The sequence below is a fragment of the Amphiura filiformis genome, chromosome 1, assembly GCF_039555335.1.
Source record: "Amphiura filiformis chromosome 1, Afil_fr2py, whole genome shotgun sequence".
Classification (NCBI taxonomy): Eukaryota; Metazoa; Echinodermata; class Ophiuroidea; order Amphilepidida; family Amphiuridae; genus Amphiura; species Amphiura filiformis.
This window is the reverse complement of record NC_092628.1, coordinates 76,623,543-76,650,815: the sequence shown is the minus strand read 5'-3', so window position 1 is coordinate 76,650,815 and position 27,273 is coordinate 76,623,543. Positions and strand designations below refer to the sequence as shown.

At 37.2% G+C, this 27,273-nt stretch overlaps 1 protein-coding gene and 1 long non-coding RNA gene across 5 annotated transcripts; both read left to right on the top strand.

The window, feature by feature from the left end:
• On the top strand, positions 1-26,989 carry LOC140153557 (uncharacterized). 3 transcript variants are annotated; one of them, XM_072176337.1, is made up of 11 exons: positions 1-205; positions 1,883-1,935; positions 2,622-2,733; positions 19,296-19,356; positions 19,905-19,992; positions 20,186-20,275; positions 20,809-20,856; positions 22,102-22,180; positions 23,013-23,152; positions 24,800-24,947; positions 25,248-26,989. In XM_072176337.1, exons 1-11 carry the CDS (start codon positions 95-97, stop codon positions 25,377-25,379), a joined length of 1,062 nt encoding a protein of 353 aa, XP_072032438.1. In that variant the 5' UTR covers positions 1-94; the 3' UTR covers positions 25,380-26,989. The 3 variants fall into 3 exon arrangements, with proteins under 3 accessions (XP_072032438.1, XP_072032445.1, XP_072032453.1); XM_072176344.1 differs by lacking the exon at positions 1-205 and adding an exon at positions 469-1,045; XM_072176352.1 differs by lacking the exons at positions 1-205; positions 1,883-1,935 and adding an exon at positions 470-1,011.
• On the top strand, positions 6,269-11,712 carry LOC140153545 (uncharacterized). 2 transcript variants are annotated; one of them, XR_011859117.1, is made up of 3 exons: positions 6,269-6,905; positions 7,194-7,354; positions 11,463-11,712. It is a non-coding gene; the product is annotated as an uncharacterized lncRNA (long non-coding RNA). The 2 variants fall into 2 exon arrangements; XR_011859116.1 differs by having other exon boundaries at positions 6,269-6,918.
• Positions 26,990-27,273: the final 284 nt, after the last annotated feature.

Here is a 27,273-nt window from a genome sequence, read left to right as displayed (position 1 = left end):
GTATTACGTGTAATGCGATTATCACCATGTCAACTGGATCACGCTTTTGAGTTCTATACCACGATCAAAATGATCGCAACACAAAGTCTATGGCATGTGCTATCAATTTCAAAAGGTGCCTGATCCAGTTACCAGGGAGTTACGTAACCACTTCGCTGGCGAATATCGTATCGTGCTTAATACGCTCTCACCTCTCACTGCCATCGTAAGTACGCACTTACTGACCAGATACGAAAATATATCAGTGTTCTGTGACGTTTCCCTTAGTGGTCTGGTATGAAAAACGCAAATCTCGCATTAATACGATTTAAGAATAGAATGCAATGGTGGATTTCATTCAATTTCACGTTCTTTTTTTTATTAATAATTTATTGTTTATTGTTTATTTATTTCCAAACTTAAAAGGGCATTTCGTGATCCACAGCCTCATCCTCCCACTTTTCTCAAAAAAAAAGTTGAGATTTTTATATCACTGGAAACCTCTGGCTACATAATGTTTATGTACAAAATATTTCTTGCAGATTAATTCGTTTAGCAAAGATATCGTGAAATTTGAATTTCGTTCTGGTGCACCAAAACGAAATTACAACGTATTGTCTATGGAGCAGTGTAATACACATAATCATGCATAACTCGCAAACGCAATATCGGAATCAACTGAAATTTTGGGAATATGCTTTTTTCGTGGATATGTACTGAAAAATGTCATAAAAAGAGGATGCTAGGATCACGAAATACTCCTTTAAGCAAACCATGACCGCGGGTCTTAATACCAATGTTTATTTTCTATACGCCAACAATTGAGTCATAATCAGTGCCAAGTTCCTGGTTCATAAGGAAGAATAGTTTTCCGATGACGGTGCTTCATACACGTGCACGTATCTGCATTATTAGTAAATACGTTTTAAGGGTTACACCAGGACAGCCAGGGGAGTCACTCTGAAGCCCATGTACCAATATGGAATTAAGCAATATTATGGTAGCTTCTGGTAATAATGGGACCAGTGAAAGGTGTGCACTTTTTGATGGAAATGAATATAAATGTGTAAGTACTGGAATAACTAATATATTAATTATTATAATATAGTACTTGGATGAAGTAGTATTTGAAAGATAGTTTCAATAAATTAGGCTGCCAACATATCAAGACTATATCACTCGTTGCTGAAAAGTACCAAACACTTGTCAGTTTAATTAGATTGAAACAAAACCTGGTACTCCCGTATTTTAAAAATCATTAGTGCCCTGGTACGGTACATGTACATAATATTCCTTATTTAGTATGTTGGTATGTATATATTTGGTATGACCTATACTAGTATGGAACCATAACATAATAGTTCCTGCATTTATCATGATTATTCGTAATCAGTGTACCGTCAAACGATATAGTTTTGGCAAGGTCAAGTCAAGTCGAATTCGAGATTATTGTGCACAACTGTGATTGTGCACAGAGCTATTTTTTATTATCAAATTTATGTTTGAAATATAGTATGTCAATGCTGTAAACATCTCAAATAAGAACTATATCAAAATCGTGTACTGTATTTTAAAATAATGTATTACTCTTGTATCATGTAATGAGTGAAAAGATAACAATAAATCTATATATCTATCTAACTATTATTGTTATTATTATTATTATTATTATTATTATTATTATTATTATTATTATTATTATTATTATTATTATTATTATTATTATTATTATTATTATTATTATTATTATTATTATTATTATTATTATTATTATTTATATTGTCATTATAGTCATAGTACTACTATAATAGTAGTAGTAAATAGATAGTAGGTCATAATTTGTCATTAATTACCACCATCTTCCTCTGCATCTTCATGAAAGTTCCTATTTGTTTTGTTTCAGAATGTGATATTAGCAATACGGAAATCCATGGCTGCATTGTCACTTGTGGGTTGGTAAGGAAGTCAGTTAAATAATAAACGAAAGGGTCATTACCAGGGTCATTCATTCTACAGCTTGTGACTCGTGTATTACTGAGCTCCTGTTAGGATTGATAAAGGAAAAAACCAAAAAGAAAGCTGTACCTATACCATAAGTAGTTGACATCATGGGCTACGCAAAAAAGCCTGATAACAATTGAACCGGCAGTAGCTTTTGGCGGGAAATGACGATTTTACAGATTTCAAAGTTGCCCAAATTATGTTAAAAACCATTTCAATGCATTCCTCGAGTCAAAAGGATTGAGAAAGTGTATAGTTTGACCTATCTAGGACATACCGTTCTTGAGTTATAACCGAAACGGTCAAACGTCACGTTTTTGGCACTATGATCAAAATGCTCCGATTTTGTCAAAAGAGGTATCAAAATGTTCGTTTTAGTAAACCAATTCAAATAATGAGAGGATTGCACCATCTTGGATATTTCGTTACCTAGGAAACACAGCAAAAAAGGCGGGAAAAAAGGTCAAGGTCAATATGCCAAATTATATTTAAAAATGCTTCGATCTTGTTATAAGATGTATCAAATTACTCGCCTGATGACAAGGATTTGTGCTATCTACGACCTATCGTTATTGGGTTAAGTTGAAATTTTAATTTTTGAGCATGCACAAAATAATGCTAACTCCTTCGTATATTTTCAGCGTATTCATGATGGTCATTATCTGGTTATTCCGGAAGTACACATTATTTGCACAGCGTCTCATTCTTTATCTCACAATTGCTGCTTTCTTCTCAAGTATTTCCTATCTTATGGTGAGTTGATTTTATCTCTCCTTGAAAACAGCCTTTTTTATTATCGAATTTAAAACAAAGTATTATTGTACTTTTTTACAGAGCCACCATTTGGACATGTGATCAAATTGTGACATGGATAGAAATGGTACAGGTTTAATGATGCACACATGCATCAGCTATACCCAATGTATTTAATGTATACACAGAATTGAAGTCAACGGTCATCAAGGGTCACTTCCGGTATGTAACCAGATACCCGAATGTTGCTGCTTCTGCAAATTACATAGTACAATGATATCATTTTATCACTAGGACCCATGGTGGCTGGTGACACAAGTGACACGTGAACGACAAGGTCGAGGGTCATACAAAGGTCCGTTGGCTAAGGGTCTGATTATGACTGATTATGTCCGCATAATTATGTCACGTGTCACACAGGGATCGGAGAGGTCCAAACATGATTTTCAGCTCAAAGTGCTTCTTCTCCCACAAACACCGCAGTGTGACGCCACTTGCACACTAGGGTGGGGCGAAAAACACTTTTTTTCTCGGATCGACTTGGAACTTTTACTGGGGTACATACTAGTATTGTGCTGAAATATCAGTAAGATCGAAGCATGTTTCACCCAGGCAGTAGATTTTCACAAAATCCCTACTTTTTTGCTATTTCTTACTGTATAACTCTATGTACTGAAATCAGTAGAAACAATCTGGGAAAAGTAGGCATTCAGATGCCATCCAAACCAAAATTAAACATTTTGATTAGTTTGTTTGCACCCTCTAGAACATCACCAAATAGTAAGCAGTCTCCAATTGGTTACCATTATTTTTGCTAAAGACACGTTTGTAAGTGAAATATTAATGATATTTGAGTTGCTATATTAAGGGGTAGGGGTAGCATTATGGAGTATTTTCTCAGTTCTATTATATTGGTCAAGTCAGAGCTGCTCTAAAATCATATCACAATCATGTATTGTTTGTACTTTTGCACTTTATATCTACCCAACAAGACCAAGATTGTGAAATTTGATTCAGTAGAACCGGAGAAATGCTCCATAATTGCTAGATGCTACCCCTACCCCTTAATTTATCAAGTCAAATATCATCAATATTTAACTAAATACATGTATATTGACGCCATCTCTTACTCTTACTCTTACGAAGATACTCATCAACGCCCCAGGTGGGGTCAAACGACAAGGAATATGGTTGTGCGCTACGAGGACTGCTTGACATGCCACAGAAGTGGTCTTTACACAGCCGTGACGTTAGTCACGGCTGTGTCTTTTTCTTACAGGTTCTTTTTTACACAGCCGTGACGTTAGTCACGGCTGTGTCTTTTTCTTACAGGTTCTTTTTCTTTCTTTCTTTTACACAGCCGTGACGTTAGTCACGGCTGTGTCTTTTTTCTTACAGGTTCTTCTTCTTCTTTCTTTCTTCTTTCTGTCAACCATTACATTTGCTCTAGCACTCACATGCTTACATCGATTTTAACCTAACTTGGTCACCATGATCATTGACCATGCCCCTACATGTCACTTGAAACTCGCGGGGTCAAAGGTCACGCAGGGGTCACAGGGAAAAAAAACGTGATTTCAACTAAAAATGCATCTTCTCCTACAACTTACGTAGGACAGCAACCCAACTTGCACACATGCATTGTTATTACCCAGTGTCTATGTGGTGTACACAGATTTGGGGTCAAAGGTCATTAGGGGTCACTTCCGGTATAAAACGAAAAACCTTCAAAAATTTTTATTAGCCAAGTAATACATGGAACAGTAACAATATGTTCACATATGATCTGCAGCCACCTAATGTATATGTGGTATTTTTTTTATTTGGGTCAAATCTCATTAAGGGGTCACTTCCGGTATAAAATGAAATACCTTTAAAATGCATCTTCTTCCACAGATTCTGTAGGACAGTGACGCCACTTGCACACATGCATTGTTATTACCCAGTGTCTATGTGGTGTACACAGATTTGGGGTCAAAGGTCATTAAGGGGTCACTTCCGGTATAAACGAAAAACCTTCAAAATTTTTGATTAGCCAAGTAAAACATGGGACAGTAACGATATGTTCACACATGATCTGCAGTCACCCAATGTATATGTGGTATTTTTTTATTTGGGTCAAATCTCATTAAGGGTCACTTCCGGTATAAAATGAATTACCTTTAAAATGCATCTTCTTCCACAGATTCAGTAGGACAGTGACGCCACTTGCACACATGTATTGTTATTACCCAGTGTCTATGTGGTGTACACAGATTTGGGGTCAAAGGTCAGTGAGGGGTCACTTCCGGTATAAAACGATATACCTTCAAAATGCCTCTTCTGCCACAAAAAGCATAGCAAAATGAGTGTGACACGTGCATTGACATTAGCCAATGTCTATGGGGTTTTCATATATTTTGGGGTCAAAGGTAATTAAGGGGTCACAACACGGCTGTGTTCGTGGTCTTAGACCACAGCTAAGTCTAGTTTCTTCTTTCTTCTTTCTTCTTTCTGTCAACCATTACATTTGCTCTAGCACTCACATGCTTACATAGATTTTGACCTAACTTGGTCACAATGATTATTGACCGTGCCCCTACATGTCACATGAAACTTGTGGGGTCAAAGGTCACACAGGGGTCATAGGGGTCAAAAACGTGATTTCGACTCAAAATGCATCTTCTCCTACAAATTACGTAGAACAGTGACGCCACTTGCACACATGCATTGTAATTACCAAGTGTCTATAAGGTGTACACAGATTTGGGGTCAAAGGTCATTAAGGGGTCACTTCCGGTATAAAACGGAATACCTTCAAAAATTTTTATTATCTAAGGAAAACATAGGACAATAATGGTATGTTCACATATGAGTTGCAGTTATCCAATGTATATGTGGTATTTTTTATTTGGGGTCAAAGGTCATTAAGGGGTCATTTCCGGTATAAAACGAAATACCTTTAAAATGCATCTTCTCCCACAAATTACGTAGGACAGTGACACCACTTGCACACATGCATTGTTATTACCCAGTGTCAATGTGGTGTACACAGATTTGGGGTCAAAGGTCATTAAGGGGTCACTTCCGGTATAAATTGAAATATTTTCAAAAAATTTTATTAGCTAAGAAAAACATAGGAGAGTGATGGTATGTTCACACATGAATTGTGTTTTCCCAATGTATATATGTTGTTTTTTTTATTTGGGGTCATAGGTCATTAAGGGGTCATTTCCGGTTTGAGACAAAAACTTTCAAAATGCCCTTCTGCCACAAATAACATGGCAAAGTGATGCCACGTACACACATACATTGACATTAGCCAATGTCTATGGGGTTTTCATATATTTTGTGGTCAAATGTCATTAAGGGGTAACAACACGGCTGTGTTCGTGGTCTTAGACCACAGCTAAGTCTAGTTACACAGCCGTGACCCACGGCTGTGTCTTGTATCGTACGAGATCTCAGTCACACAGATTTTTCTTCTGTCAACCTGACCTTTTGACCCCAATCTATTTTGTGCTCTAGCTCCTACATACTTCCATCAATTTTGACCAAATTTGGTCACAAGAATCACTGACCATAACTGCACATGACCTTTGGGAGGTCAAAGGTCAGACTAGGTTCAATAAATTAAAATTTAGCATTTTCTGTTTCAAAATGCATCTTCTTCTACAGATCACATTATTCAAACACGTTACTTGCACATAAGCATTGGCTTTAGCTACTGTCTACAGGGTGTACACAGATTTTTGAAATTTTGAGGTTAAGTGGGTCTTTTTGGCCTTTTTTCAAAAAGGTGCAATCTCTACAACAGATCTACATGTTACCCCACCTACAGGTCGTCAATGGCACGTACTGTACTATCGCACACAAACGTACTGCCGAGTTATGCTATGCATGTAATTGACACGTGATCAACAGTTTTAGAGCGATTTTCAGACAGTGCTCCAATTAAATCATTGCTTGGTGATGTATTATCGTGCAAGCGTACTCAGATTTCCGTCGCTGGCTGGACGAACATTACGTCATATGCTAAAAATACCATCTTTAGCACAAAACAAATCGCGGCGAGAAAAGTACAAACACGGCTTTAACGTGCGATCGCTGCCATTAATAGGCAAATCGACATATCTCAATTTCGCTGAAAGAAATTGACATAATTATGTTGATTTTGTCCAATTGGAGAACTTGTAATTGACATAAGTAAGCTAATTTACATAAAATCGACATAGTGACATTTCCAAGAAAAGTGAAGGCCGGTTGCAGCAACCACTGCCAGTAAACAGTAATAAATTTGACACTAGTTTTCACATAATGAACATATGTCGATTTCTCCTAAGGTAATTGACATTATGTACATTTTACGAAAATTAGCTTACTTATGTCGATTACAAGTTCTGTTATTGGATGAAATCAACATAATTATGTCGATTTCACTTAAAGAAATTGACATATGTCAATTTGTCCATTTATGGCAGCGATCGCACGTCATGTTTGTCATACACGTCCTGTTTCTGTACAGTAAATATGCCGGCAAGTCATCGCGAGTGGGAATTGCACACAGCGTGTGTAAACCAGACCCATTTCCCTCGTCAGAATGGTCAAAATCAAGTTTGATTGCATGTTTTGGGCTATATTGGTAAGTATGATTCTTTGTGTACATATAAATATTCGATTCTTTCTTGGTCTGAGCCCGGGTCGTGAAGATGTGGATAATTATTATTTCACATGCATGCATGATGCATGCCATGTCGTCAGTACATGTAGCTGTCTGGCTGTCAGCCGTGTCGATCGCAATATCATGTACCATTATGATATGAGATGAGATGACTTCCCGGATCCCCGGGGGCACTCCAACTTTGGAGGTGACGCGTATGTAGGGCTGTTAAGACCCTTTTTCAGCATCGCTGTCACCCAAAGACCCCATATTTTTTACGAACACATGCTCTGTCACCCAAGACCCCATATTTTTCCATTTGATCTGTCACCCAAAGACCCTTACAAGTTCAATTTGAACAGCAACTTTCATTTATCACTGATTTTGTTACTTATTTTGAAAAAACAATGAAATTTGAAGCCATTTAGAACTAGAAATTCGATTTTTGAGGTTTTTGCGGCACTGTTTGGCTCTCATCCAAAGATTCCATTTGAAAAAAAGATCATGTTCTCACCCAATGACCCCATATTTTTTACATTTTGCTCTCACCGAATGCCAAAAATCATGCTCTCACCCAATGACCCCATATTTTTTACGTTTTGCTCTCACCGAATGCCCCTTAGTGCGAAAGTGCCAGCCCTACACCTATATCCATTTCATATTGAAGTGCCTCGGCCCGGATCCCTACAAAAATGATAATCATGAATTAAAAATGTCATGTCGACTGATCATATATTCACTGAACATGCTGAATGTAGGTATAAAAGGTGAAAACCACATCATTTTATGTATATCAAGTTAAAGCCCTTGAATAAAGAAAGCCAAAACTGAAAACCGTTTTGTCATAGCACATTCCGCAGCAAAGTTACATCTTGTCAAAGGTTTGACTTTCATCAAAAATATTCAGCCAACTTTTTAAAATGTATCTCATGATAGCGCAGCTTTTATGTAGAACTGCTATCAAAATCCCTCTAAAATTCCATGTGGAATTATCTCATCACAAAAAGAAATTGATATACCGTAGAAACCCGTCTATAAGGAATAGAAGCGACTGTGATGATAGCATATTTCACGCTAGCGCCCTCCACAATATTATATCATTATGGAATTTGAGCAAATCATTTACCGACACAAGCAGGTATACAATGTATTATTTTATCTTTATTTCGCATCTCACGAGCATAGCTCACTTGGCAAGGCATAAGACTTTGGTTCTTTAGATCGGAAGATGGTGAGTTCGAGCCTCATCACGGTCACCCAAACTTTTATAAACAAAATATTGTTCAAACTTTTCATTTATATTTTCTTGCATTTTCTAAAGACTCCTTTCGTGATCATTTTTTTTTTTCATATTTAGTTTAATTTATTCTATTGTTTTTCTTTTATTGTTTCTTTTCTTTGTCTTTTTTTTCTTGTTTAATTTTATTTTTCTTTATTTTTCTTTGATTCATATAATATTGGCAGGATAAGGAGAGGAGGAACTAAAGACCCATTCAGTGATTTGCTCATCCGGACGATCGTAAAAATCATCAAAATTCACCTTTGTCATTGTCATAGATGTGGTAACATAGCCTGCTAGTGGTTCAGCAGAAAACCGTGTGACACATAATATACATTTGGCTACATTTTATTATACGATAAATATGAATTTATTAAACATGGTAACAAATATTCTCTAGCAGATCGGTTATACGATGGAACTGGTAGGCATAGGCCTATTATAAATTCGGGATATTAAATATCTTCCTGACGAGACAGATCTGCGCATGTGGTCAAAGACGCTTCCTTACTAGCCACAGACCGTCCGCTGGAATTAGTTGAACATGAACCATTCGCTATGGCTGTTGGTCGGACCTCTCATCTCTCCACATCGACAGACCTATAATCCCCGACATTGCCCTTATGAACTCACATCCTCCTGTTTTATTCAATAAGCTGGCGGTTACGTAATAATCGGATTAACTACCATAGCAATAGGTGAAAACAATTTTGAATATACCGCGTTATACACTGATACGCTCAGGCGGTACCTCTTCATTGAACCATATCATGCTGCACCTGTAAGATCTTTGAAAAGACCAGTATTGTATTCAATCTATGATTGCAGACATACACAGTACAGGTGATGAGTGCATGTATGTAACCTGCTTGTAGCGCAGCGATATGTTCAAAATTGTTTTCACCTATTGCTATGGTAATTAATCCGACATTACGCAACTTCACTAGCGATAATGGCCGAATAAATTCTGACCATCACTTGGCTTGTTGGATTACAATTCGCTGTCGAAGTGACGTAATAATCGCAATAACTACCATCAAGCAGATTGCACTAATCACCCGCGTATGTCACCAAACATAGATTGAATACCACTCTTTCATAAATACTAATCTTACATGGCGAGTGATTAGCATTTCTTTGACAAATGCATAGGTGCCACGTGAACGATGAAGTGCAGGGCTATATATTCAAATTGTATTCATCAATTGCTATGGTAGTTAATCCGATTAATTACGCCACATCGACAGCGAATAGCCTATAGTATGGGTTCAAGTAAAAAAAAAAATAGTGTATGTCCATTGCTAGCTATTGAAAAAACTGCAATTGTGGCAACAGAACAATATTTATTTTGATTTCATTTCAAGTAGAAACAAAATCGTGCTTAAGCCAAAAACGCACCCTACCTACCATTCCTCAAGAATTGGGATGGCACAAAGGTGCAACATAGGTTTTTATTGCAAAGACGAGGACAGACAAGTAGTTACAACACATCTGTCTAACCGTGGGTTTCGCTATTATTTAGAATAAATGCTTTTACTAGTTTCTATAAAACCACAAAATTACTAAAAAAACTATAAAAAAACTAAAAAACAAAAAAACAAAAAAACACAAAAAAACCACACCTAAAATTAAAAGTAGAAAGGTAGATTTGAAGAAAGATAAAAAGAACATGTCAAAAAGTTAAAATTAAACGAGAATGAAAAACGGAACATGTGCCCGGACCATGCTCTCTTCAGCATGTCTTCAGTTCCAAAGTCTGACGCTCTATCAATTGAGCTATACGATCCTGATATACGTAACAGTCGTTATTATGTCAATACAATTGATTGGTGTTACAACATACTTAGATGGAATGCATAGCCACCCAGTGCCAGTATATATTTGCTCAAAATCCAAATACAACAAGCAACCAATTTTATTGAGGGCGTTTCTTAGGTATATCCTTGTAGACGGGGTTTTACGGTATTTGGGTCAAGTAAAGTATAGACAACATGTTTATGTAGGTTTCTTTGAAAAATCTGTTCTTTTAATTTTATGTAAATTATGTAAAATTGTGTGGGACCCAGTTTGAGCCAATTCATGAATTTGGCTGACTAGCATATGTGTTAACTGAGGTTTGCCTTTCATAGCTACTAAATGTCATGATAAATCAGCTGTATGTCAGTCACGTATGCACATATCATGTAAAATCCTAAAATTTGTTTTCGATCTTTGGTTTAATGTACTGCATGATGTACATGTAGGAAGGGGTAAACTTGTGTGGTCAGCAGCACGGCAGTGTGATGCCGGGGGATTCTCTGAGTCAGATTACCCCCCTCAAGTTGCCCCCCCCCCCATGGCAATTTTGTGTAAATTTCATGATCGTTTACCACCCGAAATTCATTTTTACCCTCAGTGTCCCCTTGCCCGAGAAGTTTAGCCAAGAATTTGCTCACTGAATTCATATTCTAGCTAGAGTTCTCGAGTAAGTTCCCCTGGAAAAAAAAATAATGGAGCTGCCACTGGTGATCAGACAATATGTGCTGCAATTTTCCTTCCCACAAAGCTATTGTAGATTCACAGATTTTCAGCAATTTTCCTATGGGATTTCCTAATTTTTGCAATCGATTGGTGGTGGTGGTGGGGGGGCACATGCACCCAGTGCCCTTATGATGCGAGGCCACTCATTCTGACTTGCAGTGTACACAATATCATTGTAATTCACTAGCATCTGCAAGGAAACGGTTAAAATTACTTTCTAATTCTATTTTTAAAATTTAATGATTTTAAAATACTAAATTGTTCTTTGTTTCCTTTTTACTGTATACACAGATGATTAACCAACCATGAAACGGCCTAGGGAGGCTTCAGACCGTCGTCACATGGAAAATGGTGACCGGAGAATGTATATCCAGTTTTATGCCTTCAGCTTGAGAAATACCTCGACTTCATCAACGTAGCACCAATGATAATACCAGAAATCCCAATCCACTCTCTCTCAAAAGTACTATCAAAAAACGGTACATTATTTTTGTACTATCATATCATAATGGATTGCTTCCAGCAAAAGTTCTTCCCGAAGACTACAAGCTGCATATCATCACAATACAAATGTAGCAAAGTAGATTGGGCTCTTCTCTGACTTCAGCAACCACAGGGTGATGTTCCAGATGTAGTTAAATTGGAAAAAGAGGGTATCGTGCACTTTCGAAAATCACCCTTTAATCGATGTCTGCAGATCAGAAAAATAGCTACCATACATGATTCTATGTTAAAATATTAAAAAATGTCCTTATGGGTGAACAGGGGTCAAATTTCCAACAACAGGGTCCAAATTTCAAAATTACTCGGATTTTGTCAAAAACTGCAAAGTATTCCGCTGGTGAGTCTGGTCCCAATTCTGACCTTTTTTGAACTCAGGAACGGTATGTCACAGGTAGGTCAAACTATACTTTTTCTAAATCGTTATGACCAGAGGAATGATGTGGCGTGTTTTTTGAAATCTGAGGAAGTTGGACATTTGACCCCTGTTGTATGAATTTTGATCCCTAGGGACATTTTTTTTAATTTTTTAACATAGCTTACGCCTTACTGTATCATTTTCTACACATTTTTTACGTCGATTAGAAGTTGATTTCCGAGAGTGCACCATACCCCCTCATGAAAACATTTTGGAGTTGCTTCCACCACCTACGCAAAAAGCTACAGCATGAACTTTTAATTTCACACAAATCAATCAGGTCTGCATATGGGAAATGAACCAATCGTATATCATTGTGTAAAATTACATACCAGTAATTCTCCCTTTCATGTCTAATTGCCATGGCTCCCCTTGCATATTGCATATTGTGGAACCGTGCAATGGACAAATAGATGCAGTAGTTGTGGTAGGTCCCCCTACATGTACGTGTAATTTTCTATGAATTCTGTGAAAAAGGTGGAACATTGTGGTTTAAAAATATTATTTTCTTGCCCGCCACGACCGGTACCGACCCAAATTTTTAAACATTCCAGTGCAAAAGAATACTGAATAGGGATGTACCATTTGACTTCCATGGGGGGCTGGAACTTAAGTTCGTGTCAGTTAGATTTTTTTTTTGCACTAGGTATTGGCCAGGATTTATAGTGATAGTGCGGAAAGTTTAAATTTTGTGCTCGTGTAGTGGGGGAAGGTTTAAAAAAATCGTCAAATAGTGCATCCCTACAATATTGAGCCTATATTTTGCAATTTTTTTTTTCAGGATGAGACTGTTATCTTGTAAATATGGTACCGATTTGCTCATTTTGGTGAGGGCGCCCAAGTACCCTAGGCCCCTTCCCAATAATCTAAGGTAACATTAATAATTTTAGGGTAAAATTCAAAAATTTAGGATACAATTCATAATTTTAAGATAATATTCATAATTTTAGGTATAAGTGAAAATGTAAGGTAGAATTCATGTAAAAATGTATGCATTTCAAAATCTTGAAGGATGCACCCACCCCTTCAGCATTTCACGTTCTGCCTCAGGCCAAAACATTTGGGCCCCCAGTATTAAATATGTGTTGCATAAAAATACACTCATGTACATTGAACATTAAAAAATAATATAACTGCAATTAAATATTAAGTGTGGAATCAATGTGTCTTTCAGTGTGTTGCAGTTAGTAGTGTAGCCTGAACTTTTTCAAAGAGCGGGGAGGCAACTTTTATGGGGAGGTAATGATCAGAAATCAGAAACAGAAAGAGCCTAAAATTAGTGGGCAGCTTTCCCCCTTGCACCCTGGCTATGCAACTGGTGTGTTGTAGTATTGAGTAACTAATATTTGTTGTCCAACAAGGTTAAGGGGTACTACACTTCTGACCAATTTTGTGCCTATTTTTGCATTTTTCTCAAAAATTATAGCACATTGGTGACAAGTGAGATATGTATATTATAGGGGCAAGGATTACAACTACTGCACTGAAAATTCAGCAACTCAAGGCAAGTAGTTATTGATTTATTGATCAAATACTGGTTTCTCTCATTTTTACTGTAACTCCACAACTGTTGTCTGTGTTGAAATAAAATTATTTCCAGTGCAGTAGGTGTAGTCCTTGCCCCTATAATATACATAGCTCACTTGTCATCAATGTGCTATAATTTTTAAGAAAAATGCAAAAATAAGCACAAAATTGGGCAGGGCTGTAGTACCCCCTTAAGGGCTGGTGCAATAATTATACATGACCTCGCGGGTGAATAATTAAACAGATTGGAGGGTAAATATGCATGCACCGCTCATGAAATATTTATAGAGGGGTCTGGATTCACTTTTTGAAAATTATCCTTCCCACCCTTACAAATAATTATTTTATTAACCCAGTAACTGATATTAAAATGCGGCTGTCAACTGCAATCCCTGCCCCCATACTTCACCCAGGCTGTCAATTGCTGCCCCCACACTGCTGGTATAAATCGAAATAAAATTTTGTTATTAGCTAAGAAAAAAAGGAAAGTAACGGTATGTTCACACATGAATTGAGATTTCTCAGTACCCAGTTTATATGTGGTATTTTTATTTGGGGTCCAAAGGTCATTAAGGGGTCACTTCCGGTATAAAACAAAATACCTTCAAATGCTACTTCCCACAAATTACACAAATTTGAGGTCAAAGGTCATTAAGGGGTCACTTCCGGTATAAAACCAAATTCCTTCAAAAAAATTTTTATTAGCTAAGAAAAACACAGGAGAGTGACGGTATGTGCACACATGAATTATGTTTACCTAATGTATATGTGGTATTTTTTTGTTTGAGGTCAAAGGTCATTAAGGGGTCACTTCCGGTATAAAACCAAATTCCTTCAAAAAAAATTATTAGCTAAAAAAACAAAGGAGAGTGACGGTATGTGCACACATGAATTATATTTACCTAATGTATATGTGATATATTTTTATTTGGGGTCAAAGGTCATTAAGGGATCACTTCCGGTCCAAGACAAAAAACATTCAAAATGTCCCTTCTGTCACAAATAACATGGCAGAGTGATACTATGTGCACACATGCATTGACATAAGGCAATGCCTGTGGGGTTTTCGTAGATTTTGGGGTCAAAGGTCATTAAAAGGTCACAACACGGCTGTGTTCGTGGTCTTAGACCACAGCTAAGTCTAGTTACACAGCCGTGTAACGTCACGGCTGTGTCTTTTTTCTTACAGGTTCTTTCTTTCTTTCTTTCTTCTTCTTTCTTCTTCTTCTGTCAACCATTACATTTGCTCTAGCACTCACATGCTTACATCGATTTTGACCTAACTTGGTCACAATGATCATTGACCGTGCCCCTACATGTCACATGAAACTCGTGGGGTCAAAGGTCACGCAGGGGTCACAGGGGTCAAAAACGTGATTTCAACTCAAAATCCATCTTCTCCTACAAATTACGTAGGACAGTGACACCACTTGCACACATGCATTATAATTACCCAGTGTCTATGTGGTGTACACAGATTTGGGGTCAAAGGTCATTAAGGGGTCACTTCCGGTATAAAACGAAAAGCCTTCAAAAATTTTATTAGCTAAGTAAAACATAGCACAGTAACGGTATGTTCATATATGATCTGCAGTCACCTAATGTATATGTGGTATTTTTTTTATTTGGGGTCAAAGCTCATTAAGGGGGTCACTTCCGGTATAAAACAAAATACCTTTAAAATCCATCTTCTTCCACAGATTCTGTAGGACAGTGACGCCACTTGCACACATGCATTGTTATTACCCAGTGTCTATGGGGTGTACACAGATTTGGGGTCAAAGGTCATTAAGGGGTCACTTCCGGTATAAAATGAAAAACCTTCAAATTTTTTTATTTGCTATGAAAAACATAGGACAGTAACCGTATGTTCACACATAATCTGCAGTCACTCAATGTATATGTGGTATTTTTTTATTTGGGGTCAAATTTCATTAAGGGGTCACTTCCGGTATAAAACGAAATACCTTTAAAATGCATCTTCCACAGATTATGTAGGACAGTGCCGCCACTTGCACACATGCATTGTTATTACACAGTGTCTATGGGGTGTACACAGATTTGGGGTCAAAGGTCATTAAGGGGTCATTTCCGGTATATACCGAAATACCTTCAAATGCCCCTTCTGCCACAAAAAGCATAGCAAAGTGATGCCACGTGGACACGTGCATTGACATTAGCCAATGTCTATGGGGTTTTCATATATTTTGGGGTCAAATGTAATTAAGGGGTCACAGCACGGCTGTGTTCGTGGTCTTAGACCACAGCTAAGTCTAGTTACACAGCCGTGACGTTAGTCACGGCTGTGTCTTTTTTCTTACAGGTTCTTCTTTCTTTCTGTCAACCTTTACATTTGCTCTAGCACTAACATGCTTACATCTATTTTGACCTAACTTGGTCATATTGATCATTGACCGTGCCCCTACATGTCACATGAAACTCGTGGGGTCAAAGGTCACGCAGGGGTCATAAACGTGATTTCAACTAAAAATGCATCTTCTCCCACAACTTACGTAGGACAGCGACGCCACTAGTACACATGCATTGTTATTACCCAGTGTCCCTATGTGGTGTACACAGATTTGGGGTCAAAGGTCATTAGGGGTCACTTCCGGTATAAAACGAAATACCTTCAAAAATTTTTATTAGCTAAACAAAACATAGGACAGTAACGGTATGTTCACACATGAATTGTGGTTACCCAATGTATATGTGGTATTTTTTTATTTTGGGTCAAATGTCATTAAGGGGTCACTTCCGGTATAAAACGAAATACCTTTAAAATGCATCTTCTCCCACAAATTATGTAGGACAGTGACGCCACTTGCACACATGCATTGTCATTACCCAGTGTCTACGGGGTGTACACAGATTTGGGGTCAAAGGTCATTAAAGGGTCACTTCCGGTATAAAACGAAATACCTTCAAAAATTTTATTAGCTAAACAAAACATAGGAGAGTGACGGTATTTTAACACATGCATTGTGTTTACCCAATGTATATGTGGTATTTTTTATTTGGGGTCAAAGGGCATTAAGGGGTCACTTCCGGTCTGAGACGAAAAACATTCAAAATGCCGCTCGGCCACAAATAACATGGCAAAGCAATGCCACGTGCACACATTCATTGACATTAGTCAATGTCTATGGCGTTTTCATATATTTTGGGGTCAAAGGTCATTAAGGGGTCACAACACGGCTGTGTTCGTGGTCTTAGACCACAGCTAAGTCTAGTTACACAGCCGTGACGTTAGTCACGGCTGTGTCTTTTTTCTTACAGGTTCTTTCTTTCTTCTTTCTTCTTCTGTCAACCATTACATTTGCTCTAGCACTCATATGCTTACATCGATTTTGACCTAACTTGGTCACAATGATCATTGACCATGCCCCTACATGTCACATGAAACTCGCGGGGTCAAAAGTCACACAGGGGTCACAGGGGTCAAAAACGTGATTTCAACTAAAAATGCATCTTCTCCCACAACTTACGTAGGACAGCGACCCCACTTGCACACATGTATTGTTATTACCCAGTGTCTATGTGGTGTACACAGATTTGGGGTCAAAGGTCATTAAGGGGTCACTTCCGGTATAAAACGAAAAACCTTCAAAAATTTTTATGAGCTAAGTAAAACATAGCACAGTAACAGTATGTTCACATATGATCTGCAGTCACCCAATGTATATGTGGTATATTTTTTTATTTGGGGTCAAAGCTCATTAAGGGGTCACTTCCGGTATAAAAGAAATACCTTTAAAATGCATCTTCTTCCACAAATTATGTGGGACAGAGACGCTACTTGCACACATGCATTGTTATTACCCAGTGTCTATGGGGTGTACACAGATTTGGGGTCAAAGGTCATTAAGGGGTCACTTCCGGTCTGAGACGAAAAACCTTCAAAATGCCCTTCTGCCACAAATAACGTGGCAAAGTGATGCCACGTGCACACATACATTGACATTAGCCAATGTCTATGGGGTTTTCATATATTTTGGGGTCAAAGGTCATTAAGGGGTAACAACACGGCTGTGTTCGTGGTCTTAGACCACAGCTAATTCTTCTTTCTTCTTCTGTCAACCATTACATTTGCTCTAGCACTCACACACTTACATCTATTTTGACCTAACTTGGTCACAATGATCATTGACCATGCCCCTACATGTCACATGAAACTTGTGGGGTCAAAGGTCACGCAGGGGTCATAGGGGTCAAAAACGTGATTTCAACTAAAATGCATCTTCTCCCACAACTTACGTAGGACAGTGACGCCACTAGCACACATGCATTGTTATTATCCAGTGTCTATATGGTGTACACAGATTTGGGGTCAAAGGTCATTAAGGGGTCACTTCCGGTATAAAACGAAATACCTTCAAAAATTTTATTAGCTAAACAAAATATAGGGCAGTAACGGAATGTTCACATCTGATTTGCAGTTACCTAGTGTATATGTGATATTTTTTTTATATGGGTCAAAGGTCATTAAGGGGTCACTTCCGGTATAAAACGAAATAACCTTTAAAATGCATCTTCTCCCACAAATTACGTAGGACAGTGACGCCACTTGCACACATGTATTGTAATTACCTAGTGTCTATAGGGTGTACACAGATTTGGGGTCAAAGGTCATTAAGGGGTCACTTCCGGTATAAAACGAAATATCTTCAAAAAATTTTATTAGCTAAGAAAAACGTAGGACAGTAACGGTATATGCACACATAAATTGTGGTTGCCCAGTGTATATGTGGTATTTTTTAATTGGGGTCAAAGGTCATTAAGGGGTCACTTCCGGTATAAAACGAAATACTTATAAAATGCATCTTCTTCCACAAATTACGTAGGACAGTGATACCACTTGCACACATGCATTGGTGTTACCCAGTGTATATGGGGTGTACACAGATTTGGGGTCAAAGGTCATTAAGGGGTCACTTCCGGTATAAAACGAAATACCTTCAAAAATTTTGTATTAGCTAAGAAAAACAAAGGACAGTAACGGTATGTTCATATATGAATTGTGGTTACCCAGTGTATATGTGGTATTTTTTTATTTTGGGTCAAAGGTCATCAAGGGGTCACTTCCGGTCTGAGACGAAAAACCTTCAAAATGCCCCTTCTGCCACAAGTAACATGGCATAGTGATGCCACATGCAAATGTACATTGACACTAGCCAATGTCTATGGGACTTTCATATATTTTGGGGTCAAAGGTCAATAAGGGGTCACAACACGGCTGTGTTCGTGGTCTTAGACCACAGCTAATTTATGCTTTCTTTGAATAACTTGGAGTCTTGTTGTTGCGTTAGAGGAGCTGGGAGAGAATTCCAGTCCTTTAGAGTTAAACGTTGAACAATTGTCGAATTAAAAAATTGTCGAATTAAAAAAAAATTACTCTATGTTATGTTAATATGTTTCAAAATATGATAAAGGTCATTTCAAGGTTACCAGAGCTCATACAAAGGTCGCATTTTGTTACATATAAGATGGATTGTTATGAAACTTAGCTTAGTGGATGCATTCTTCGCGAAAAGCAAATCTTGTCCAAGGTAATTTAAATGTCATCAGGTGTCATTTCAAGGTCGAAACTGGAATTCGTGGGTGATTGTAAGCCACATGCAGCATGTCTAGTTACTATTATTATTATTTCTATTATTATTATTATTACTATTATTTAGCAAAGTGATCGTCCTGATGGGCCACTGTGTAATTTCGAAGCATTTTGGGTCACCCTTTGGGGTAAGTAACAATACAAAATCGATGACTTCATAGACATCTATAAACTTATTTTACAGCTTCTTTTGGGAAAGCTTCGTACCAAATATGAATTAGGTCAAGTACATGTAACCCGTAGTGTAATAGATCATGTTTAAAGTTATTGAATGTCCATTCTCAACATAATTGTACAGGATCGAACCGTCAGTGTGAATCAGATTATTCGAACGTAATTCTTTGCTTTACCAAAATTGAAAAGAGCTTTTGTTCATTTGGCGGCCTCGAGGCAGTGACATCTGTAATCTGTCGCAGTTACTTCCACGTGTAATAGTGGCGGCACCAGGAGAAATAAATGGGAGGGCATGGGGAATTGTAGAAGGGGGGGGTCAACCAATTTTGCGCCAGTTCTGAGTCAATGCACATCATTTTTAAATAGTGCACCCACAATTATATTGTACCCACTGGATCACACGCAGTGATGTCATAATCTTTGTAAAGTTTTATCTCCGAGTTTAAAAACCAATATATAATATATTCCAATGAAAATTAATGATGTTGTTTACGTATAACAGACTGGGCAGTTTTGAACTGGACGTGCTGCATCACCTTCAACTTGCTGATGTCTGTGGCTCGAATGACGTCCACAGAAAAATACGAAATGTAAGATGGCTTTGAAAGCAAGTCGTAAGATATATGTGACTTACTTTATTACGTTGACATAAATTTTAAAAATGCTTAATTCGAAATAAATATTAACTTGTTCAGTTTTTATGTAATTGTATGTAAAGTTACTATTATAATATCGCTATAACTTTGAAAACGTATTATTACATTTTGTATTTCCTTTCTTAAGTATGTATCATTGTGTTGGTTGGGGAATACCATTGTTTGTGTCAGCATTACCTTTTATCGGAGACCATTATGGGCCAGCAGGAGCATGGTGGTGAGTAGCTTTTTGTTTGAGGACACGGTAGCCCTGTACGGGCTTAGACTCACGGCCTTGGAATCATAATTTGATAGCTTGCTCGACCTGCGTGGGTTCGAGTCCCCATCCCACCACCGTGTTGCGCCCTTGGGCAAGGCGCTTTGCCACGCTTGCTTCACCCCACCCAGGTGCAACAATGTGATGTTCTTAGGAGTAGTCACAGTCGTTGTACTGATAAACCCTGCGCCATTTGTAGGCAACAAGCGTGATTCCGACTTATTCTAATGACGGCGGAATAAATGTAAAGCGCTTTGAGGCTGTTTACGGCATAAAGCGCTATATTATAAGTATCTACATTTATTTATTTTTATTTTATGTACATCTATATAGTGTGCAATATTGCAGTTTATTGAAACAGGCAAACGTAACATCGCAATGATAACCAATTAATTTTATTTGATTCCAATCTTCTGTCTCTCAAAATTTATTACAAAAATGCACATTCTGTAAGAGTATTTTGTTGATGTATTGTATAATGTTATCACTTACAGCTGGATAACAGATGAGTATATGGACGGAACAGAGTGGCGGTTTTCCATGTAAGTAATAGTCTAGTTCAAGCCGTCAAGAGGGTATTCTGCACCAAGTACCTCGGAAATCAACTTTTATTTCTAGATCAGACAAAGTGTACAGAAAATGATAAACTGTATTAACCAATTTAAAAGGTAACAAGGGGTCAACAGGGTCAATTTTATATTAAAAAAACCATTGAGACATTATTTTTAACCCTAGAATTACGAAGGGGGGTTGTACCAACCCCATATGATTTTGTATCCGTCATAAAAAAAAAACTCACGCGTTTACGCCCAAACGACCTAAGCTAATCGCAGATCCATCCTTTGCAGCACCTTACCGGGGATAGGACCTGCCGTCAAAGATGACTATAGGCAGGGTGTTGGCGAGGCCCACCATGCACCATTGGTTTCCACAGTAAAATCAATGATTTTCATTTCGCTCTTGTAAAACTATTTTAAGAGCAATTGACTTTTTATATTGAGAAGAAAATTCGGTGAAAATCGCATTTTTGTAGAATTTTTATTCGAAAATCAATGTTTGCCTATACTATTGTACATAGCCAGAATTTCCCAAATTTGCATGGGCGCCCTCACATTATGACGTCATAGCGACTTATTGTGATATCACTGGATAGAGGAGAGTCACAGGATACCCATAGCTATGCATTGGTACAAAATAGTGCGGTATATGACATCATTGAATGTTAGGGAGTGTGCAACAACGACCACCCCCTTTCGTAGTCCGTATTAAAAAAATATGGCTCAGTAGTTCTAAGGTTAATTTGTTAATATAGCTTAACGATTTTATACACTTTCCTGGTCTGATTTCCGAGGGTGCAGATCTAGAATACCGAATTCATCCTACTAGACTATTATGCTAAAAGTTAACAACATAATACCGCCTAACATAAGTGACAAAAGGTGGTCGAAACGTACCATTTCTGCAAAGATATTGTATTGGAAATAGCTTTTAGAGGGTCAACATTGTACTGTCCATGTAGTTGTATAATAAAGCAGTATAATAAAGGCTTAAATGATTAATTCGCGCTATGTCAGTTTGCCCGAGCCTTCATAGAGTCATTTAAATCATAATTTCTTGGGCTTGCATCGTTTATTTCCAATCCTAGCATTTCATATATTGTTTGTGCCTCGTGAAGTATAGGCCGTCTCATTCTTTATTAGAAATATATCCAAGTCATTAAAGCTAATCGAATCGAACGAACCACGTAATTTTAATTAAATCATATCTTAATATTTTCATTATCACAGCTGGTATGGACCACTCTTCATCATCATTTTCTTAATGTTCATATGCTACATATACGTATTGTTCACGTTGAAGAAGATGGTAAGAAAGAAGCCTGCTAATTTCTTTGTTCTTCACTATATCTTAAAATGTTCATATACCGTTTTACCCTCAAATCACTACAAATAAATGGGCAACGTCTTTTAAGACGTAATTACGGCTGAGATGTCTTTACAAAAGGCATGTCCGGGATTCTATAAGTTCACTTTAATTGAATACCGAATTAAAAAGACTAGTTTGCATCTGACGTCAGGGCAAAAGCGCGACGTGATTTGTTGCTGACCTGCGCAGTACGGCATTTTTCGTCTGCTTGACAGGACATCATATGCAAACTAGTCTTTTTAACTCGGTCTCAATTAAGTACGTATGGTACGTCCCTCGGCCGCACGAACAGTAATATACAGTCACGGTGTTGAGTCCCGAGTTGTGTCAAAATATGTGTTAAAACAGTATTGTTTGCGACATTTTTGGCCTTTACTCTAAACCCTTCATAACCTGAAGTATTTCCTTTAAAATAAAGATTTTTTTCTTCTGATGTTTACAAACATTATTGTACTGATAACAGAAATGCATCGTAAAATGTATTTAACGCTAGTACTCAGGGCTTCACATTTGACGAAAATCACAGAATCGACTCTCGTAATGATTCTCGTAACATTTGTTTCGAGAATCAACTTCTTTCATTGAATCATGCAGTAAGTAAAGCGACTCAGATGTTTCTTGATTCTCGCAAACTGGCACGAAATTGAGGCCCATGCGTACTACTACTTAATGTTACTTTTGCGCTTCGTTATTTACTTGCCCACTATACAATACATGACTTAAGAATACTTCACAGTAACTGCTACATATACAAACATACATCCTCTATCAGATTGGTGTTTATCAGGGAACTCAAGAGCCACAGCCACAACATGCTGAACGAGATAGAAGACTAATAAGGAAAGAGATCCGACCACTTGCTGCTTATCCTTGTATCTACCTGGTGCTGTCTATATTTGCACTCATCAACAGGTTCGTATATCTTCACTTTTTGGGTGGGTGCGGCGTGCCGCACCACCCTGTATTCTCTGACTATTGACCTACTTTTTCACATGCCGCAGTGTTGAGAAAATATTCGTGCCGGTTATATCCCAAACACCCACAGAGGTGATAGATTACGGCGAGTTTTGTAATTATTACTTGATTTTGAGATGTAAGTAATACGATAAAGTCGTCATAGGCAGTAATGTGTTTGTATTAAAAGAAATAACAAAATAATTATTTAAGTAATAGAAATACTATTTGGAAATTGCAGCAAGATTTGCAGATGTTTTTATTTGAACAGTACCAGTTCACCAGTTTTGCTAGTTTTCCTAATCTTTGGGCTAAATTAATATCATCGTGAAGGTATATCATTTTATACTGACAGCTTCGGCATGTACTTAAATACAGCTTGTATGTGCATTGTGTTCAGTGTGTACATAGGCTATTTACTTTTCAAATCTTGTGACAAATAGTGCTTGATGATGCTTGTATAAGGTATTATAGACAAATTATTAGAATGCATGTGCACCAGTAGAAATGGCCCAGGTTGAATAAAATAAATAAACATATGAATGAATATTTTATTCCCTGGATTATTTTTGTTGGGACAAAATAATGATATAGTTTGACGCTTTGAAATACAGTTATGTCAATCATAACAAAGTTACAAAGTTAAAAATAATATCGAAATATTGTAAAATCAAACATTTCCCCTCATAAGTTGCAATACAACATTTTGAGGAAATTGATATGACAGATTTTTAAACTTTGATATGGAAAGATACCCCAGCCCTGTTGTCTCACCAGAGAAGATGAGCAGAAGTCTTTCTATCTGATGATAAAAAAACAACACTCTAGGTATGATTACGAAAATGTTTTAAATAACTATTATCTACAAAAGTTTTATAACCATGTTTTATATAAATTGTTAACATAAAACGTCTTGTGTTATGATGTGAAGGGTTAATATAAAACAGGGAAAATCTGTTCCAACTGACCAGCAGAGAACAAAGGATAAGCAATAGATCAGATTAAAATCAGGGAAAATATGACACAACCTCCAATGGGGGAATAACAAACGTATAAAGTTAAAACTCTTTTAACTTTGTTTATACGTTTTGTGTTATTCCCCTATTGGAAATCGATGTTGTGTCATATTTTCCTGTTTTTAATTGTGAACTTGACTTACTCATTCTTTCATTTCTCTTGACAATTTTTCATTTGCCCACCCTATTCCTTTTAAAGGAATTTTTATTATTTATTTATTTGTTTATGTCAAGACATATCAGGGCACTAACAACTGCTATCATGACGATAAAGCTGACGGGTTGGCGTCTAGATAGCTGTTTACATCCTGTTTGAAGCGGGTCCGTTTCACAATTTCTGGAATGTGAGCCAGGAGTGCATTCTGTAAATGCTGACAGGATGTGCCACATTTCGCAAGCTCGCTACTGTCAGCTGCTTCAAAGTTTGCCTGAAGACATACCATTTTGAATTCATCAGTGTAGTGTATTTAAAATGTAGTTTTTATATATTTGCTTCAATCATGATCCGGGCGATTAATAAATATATATTATTTGTTTATTTTCATGTTACTTTATATGACCCAAGTCAAACCTCTTTTATTGCATGTAGAATTCAAAATGCCGTAGCTCCTGATGATCCCATATTTGCGTTAGTGATACTTCAAGCTATTACGTCTCCCATGGTGGGCGCTATAAATGCTATTGTATATGGCTTGGATAGAACTACCAGGAAGAAACTCAACAGAAGAAGCGTTAAGGTGAGGGCCATCGAATATTATAATGTTACTGATAATGTAACAGAAGATTTTGTTTTATCAGGATATGAAGATAGTAGAGATCTCTTCAAAATTCATGATTAGGAACTGAGTCAAATTGTGAATCTTTCGAAGTCGAATTGTGAAGTCGAATTAGAAATCAAGTAAGCTCAAGTCGCTAGTCCCCGAGACGTTGATGCTTGTTGCGTAATTTCGAATGAACAAATGCTCCGCAGTACCAAACAATGTCGCATTCACACCACTACATCAGAATTAATTGTTTTGATTATTTGATATTTCCAGAAAGCATTCAACAAAAAAAGAGAACATTCAAGTGACGTCATCCAAGAATACAACCCTGCACAGAAACCAACAACCAGTAACAATGAATCAAATAACGATGCGCATGTAGCAGCTGATGAGCAGCAAAGCTGACAATTTCATAATTGCTTAATACAAAGTGAACTATGAAGACCCTCTTACTACTATTAAACAAGAAGAAATAAGACACCTCGTCAAAAGCATTACAGTAGTTGTTAACAGTGATGAAAGACACACTAAGTATTGAATGATAAACTGAAGTATAAACTATATTTGAGAGTAAAGAATGAATCCATGAAAACAAGAATAACACAAGATTGTAATAAATATGTTCAATAACAGTTACCACGGAGTGAAGAAAATGTTTCTGTTATGAACAAAATCCGACCATTTACCATTGAAATGCTTCAAACTTTTCTCAACAAGATCACAGAGCAACAAATGAGGTGTCAAAATTCGCAGTATGAAATGCTGCATTTATGCTCATTCAGCGAGTTTATTGATTTGTTTGTGTAGTTTTTTTGCATCATCGCGACCAATTCTAGTGTAACGATTCTTGTTTGAGCAGTGTTTGAGCAGTGTATATCCTGACTGGGCACATCGTCATCATCCCTATATCTTCGTGTCAAAAATTGCCGTGATAGTACAGCGAATCCTCTCGTTTTTCAACAGCTACGCATGGCGATTTTGTTCGAGATAGGCCGAGCGACTCAGGCTAAGCATAATATGACTATCATATGAGATACCACAGAGTTTCTATATTCTACACATTAGTACGATTTGTGCATACTCTAGTACCCCATATGATGTTTCTATTACAAGAAAAATCGATTTGTTTTCAGGTAAAACCAGGGTTTTGTTTCCAGTACACTAACTCGAAAAGCAATACACTAATTAGCGGGGCCTTGCAGCTTGCTGTGGATATCTTCTACTGCATTTTATAAGTAAAGATTTTGAAATCCAAAGTAAAAATTGTGATATATTTAATTTTGAGAATTACAATTATACTTTATAGGTATAAAGGAACACGTTTAGCCCATTCAGTTAAGTTCCAGGTGCAAGTCCTATAACACAATGCATATGTAAACTTTCTTTATCTGTGTCAATAATAAAATATTGATTTCAACGGAGTATAGAGCTGTATGGAAAAATATTTATAATACAGGGTGTTATATGGTAACACAATTGATCTCATATAGGCTGAGAACTGATTCTAGCCTATTCCGCACAGTGTCGGATAGCATAATGTATAAAAAGCTTTCCAACATATGAAGAGCTTATTTCCAAACCGTGTTAAGTCCACAACCACAAGTTTCTCATTTACTTGTGTGATACAATCACAATTGTTGACTTTAATAATAATGAGTTGTACCATCAACAAGCCATTATTTTAACACAACAATGCTGGTTAACAATATGCAGACTATTGATCTCATTTGGGAATCAAAGGCCTTACACAGTATTGTTACTATGCGTCCACTCACTGTTTGCTTTGCAATGGTGCATCCAACCGAAATTATAATACCTATAGCATCACAACCCATAGCAATATCGCACAGGTAAATCGGACACATGTGTGTGTGGAATAACGGTTTGGAAATAAGCTCTTCATGTATAAACGTAAAACAAGGGAAAACAATTCGCTTCACAATAAAAATGTTTCTGGAGAATTTTCTAACTCAGTTTCGAGAAAACGTGATTTTATTAAATTGTCTCCCACAGAGCGCCTCGTTATATCAATTTTTGTTTTTAATGGTTTGTTCAAATGGAATGAAAAGCTGCTTTGAAAATCAGGTGGCATTTTCGTTTAAGGTTGGTCTTAACCCTGAAATTATGGACTTTTGGCCCTCATAACTGCTAAATTGTTGGTCTAAAGTAATAAAAGTATAGTTAGAATGATGTATCCATCTGTGAAGACAGATTTGGGCCAAATTTCTCAGTTTGGGAGAAAATCACACAAAAAAACAAGGTTTTTTGACCCAAATGTTTTCGGGAGACGTAACAAACA